The sequence below is a fragment of the Gavialis gangeticus genome, unplaced genomic scaffold, assembly GCF_001723915.1.
Source record: "Gavialis gangeticus isolate Ggan-Ray unplaced genomic scaffold, GavGan_comp1, whole genome shotgun sequence".
NCBI classification, from domain to species: Eukaryota; Metazoa; Chordata; order Crocodylia; family Gavialidae; genus Gavialis; species Gavialis gangeticus.
The window spans coordinates 47,285,865-47,289,055 of record NW_017729030.1 but is presented as its reverse complement, the minus strand read 5'-3'; the positions used below and the strand labels follow the sequence as shown (position 1 = coordinate 47,289,055).

The 3,191-nt window shown below is 39.2% G+C and overlaps 1 protein-coding gene across 2 annotated transcripts in view; it reads right to left on the bottom strand.

Annotated features, from left to right (window-relative positions):
* Positions 1-3,191, bottom strand: part of MMAA (methylmalonic aciduria (cobalamin deficiency) cblA type) — a 7,965-nt gene that overhangs the window by 1,724 nt on the left and 3,050 nt on the right. For both annotated transcript variants that reach the window (XM_019522159.1, XM_019522160.1), the window contains exons 3-5: positions 2,153-2,323; positions 1,709-1,794; positions 926-1,075 (exon numbers count right to left, since the gene is read on the bottom strand). In XM_019522159.1, the coding sequence (XP_019377704.1) occupies positions 926-1,075; positions 1,709-1,794; positions 2,153-2,323 (407 nt within the window). The remainder of the gene's footprint in view (positions 1-925; positions 1,076-1,708; positions 1,795-2,152; positions 2,324-3,191) is intronic.

Sequence of the window (3,191 nt, the reverse complement as noted above, 5' to 3'; positions counted from 1 at the left end):
CCAAAACATGTACAAGCCTCAGGCAATCCATTTGGCTCAAATGTCATCTGACAGTCCACAAAACCTCCTTCACATAATATTACTGCATCTTTGCCTTAAATGAGTAGTTTTCAAACTTCCTAAAGTCACAGAAGCCTTTCATACCACTTCTGCTTCTGAGGCACCCCTACCGCTATCCTAAAGACTGACATGGAGCCAGGTGATCCAACCCAGCAATAGCTGCATAGCACCTCCCAGTTCGTTCTGTCATTACCACCAATCACTCTGCAAAACCCGATGGCAAAATCCCAGGATTCCATGGAACAGTTTGAAAAACACTGCCTTAAATCATAAAATGCACAATTCTGGCTATCTGGACCACAGCAATAACTAGAAGCCCTCGGCATCAGGGTTCCCTCTACACAAACAAGTACATAAGTACCCTGCCCCAGAGAGATTATTTCAATATGGAAAATGACAAGTGGATACAATGACCAATAGAGAGAATGGGAAGTAGGAAGGAAATTAAAAGTAAAAAAAATGAGGATAACAGTGATATTAAGTAGACTGGTAATATATACAAGATGGTTCCTAGACTTCTAAAAATATATATATATTTTTAAATCAAGAAGCTCAACTGGCCCTTCATTTAGCCATTATCAGTCAGTAGTTTGCTGTAGGTATGGCATGTCGAGATGAGTCTCAGGAAAGGTTTTGGAGAACAGGATAACCATTTTGTGTAGTGGTTCAGGGAGGGTACCCATAATTAAAGAGATAGCATAGACACAGCACCCACATAATTCCAGGTGTGATGGAAAACCAAGCAATAGATCAGAATTTTTTATTTGCAAGATAGCCAAAATGTGGTTGGACTTGCCTTGTCTTGTGTAACCTGTTCAACACTCCTTCAAAAATAAACAAGTATTTGTAGAAAAGACATACAAACCTTTGGCTTCCAAACCTTCGAGCGCTTGCGAAGGAGTTTCAGGGCACTAACATACTCAGCCTGTATTCTCCGTGCAGGTACAACTAAATCACCATCAGCTTTAGTTACAACAACTAGATCTGCCATCTCAATGATACCCCTTTTGATGCCCTGAAAAGAACAAGAAAAAAAAAAAGAAATAATGATTGGAAAAGTTGTAGCATAATGATTATCAGCATGATGTCATTAAGAATACATTAAAAAAAAAAAGAACAAAACAAGAACAAAGCTTCAGCTTCCTGTATCGTCCCTTGATTGTCTCATGCTTTAGCCATGAAACTGTAATACCTTGGAGACCTTCATTAGCAGTTATGAATTATTTTTGCAATTGGAAACACTGACTTTAGGAATTTCTGTTTCACGAAATTAAAATCCTCATATGAGTACGTTGGCATGATATCTAGCAGTTGTGATGGAGTTGGCTGAGGTAACAAATTGCTACATAAATTATTCCTGTTGTCTTCTAACCACATAAGAATTCAAGAATTGCCATATATCTATCTGGTATGAACCAAAACTGAAATCCTAGTGTCTTGAAAATTCAAGAATTCAGATCTAAATTCTGTGGGACATTTTGTTAAGGTGCCAACTTTAATACCAGCAAAGTTAGACTAACACCAACTGCTTTGTAAACTACCTAGATTTGGTTAAACAAACAACGCACATGCATCATATCATACCAAAAATTAAGACTCATCTTTGAGGTTATAATTAGCATTTCAGAAGGATAAAATTGAAAAATACCTGCAATTCATCTCCCCCTGCTGGTGGTAGCAGCAATACAAACATATCAACCATATCAGCAACAGCAAACTCTGATTGCCCTACACCTGAAAAATTAAAACCAAAATTAATTACCCATTTTTCACAGCCATTCCCATGACAGCCAAAAAGAGAACCCACTTGGTCTGCCTCAAAAGGAAAGCATTAAAACACAGATGCACCAAGAGTCAGGATTAAATCTACTTTAAGGAGTTATGTGAGACTGTATAGGTTAAAAGAAACTAATAGCCTGCCCCCAATGGGTGAAGTCAATGACAATGTATGGAAGTAACAGACCAAAATGGAGAAAGAAAAAAACGTTGTAAAAAACAATAAGCAAAATTGTTGTCTCACAACTGGTCTGGACATTGTAGAGGGATTAAAGTGCTTACTTTCTGTTGGGTTTTTTTTTTTTAAATCACTCACCTACTGTTTCCACAAGAATGATGTCATAGCCTCCTCCCTCACATAACAGAATAGCTTCATTTGTGGTTCGCGTCACACCTCCTAAAGTTCCCCGGGTTGGAGATGGCCTGATGTAAGCATTCGCATCCCTTGACAATTCAGTCATCCGTGTCTTATCGCCCAAGAGTGAGCCTTAAATATTTAACATTAGCAATTTCAAAAAGAACAAGGTACTCAGATTAATTTTGAATAACTGATAATGGAGGAAGATCCCTCTGGGAAATTCTCATTCATTCCTCAGCTATCATAGCTGCTCTGAGCTAGTGACTGCCTGTTTGGCTCTTCTGGTTGATAGGGGGCTTGGAATGTCATAAAACAAACCAGTAATTACTGACTGCCATCCTTAAATCAGAAGTGCCTCTTCTGCAGAGAGGACACTGCAATTTCAGAATCCTTTTTTTTTGTGACACTAGCATGGGTGCACAAAGAAGTATTACGCTCTATTTTCTACTGCACTGCCCCCAAAATAGGAGAGCCTTTTACCTCTCAGTTCCTCGTAGGCTGGCCTGAGAAAGTCCTGCCAGCCCTGAAGAAACTCTCCTCTTGACATTTTTTTTAATTCAATGCCAATAGCATCATAAATGTTGCTCAATTTTTTTTAGTTTTCTTTTCCATAAAAAGAGAGAGAGAGACACTTCTCAGTCCATAAAGCAGCAACACCCCCCCAGGTACCCTACTCTGTTGTCCAATTAGGATAAACATGTCCGGGTCATATTCAAGGCCCATTCTTTCAAATGTTGGGAAAAAAGCTCTCTGCATCACTATACTATAACATCCCCTCCTGTAGCAGTATTTTAGCAAATTTCTAGAACATAACATGTGCTTGGGTATAAACATCTACTGCAGAAGAATTAAAATGTTAGTTGCTACCATTTAAGCTTGATTAAGAATACTGGAATCTGGATGTAATCAGCCTAGGACAGGGGTGGGCAATTTCAGGCAGAGGGCTGCTTACTGAGCTTTGGCAAGCCATCGAGGCCCGCATGACAGGCAGCCAGGG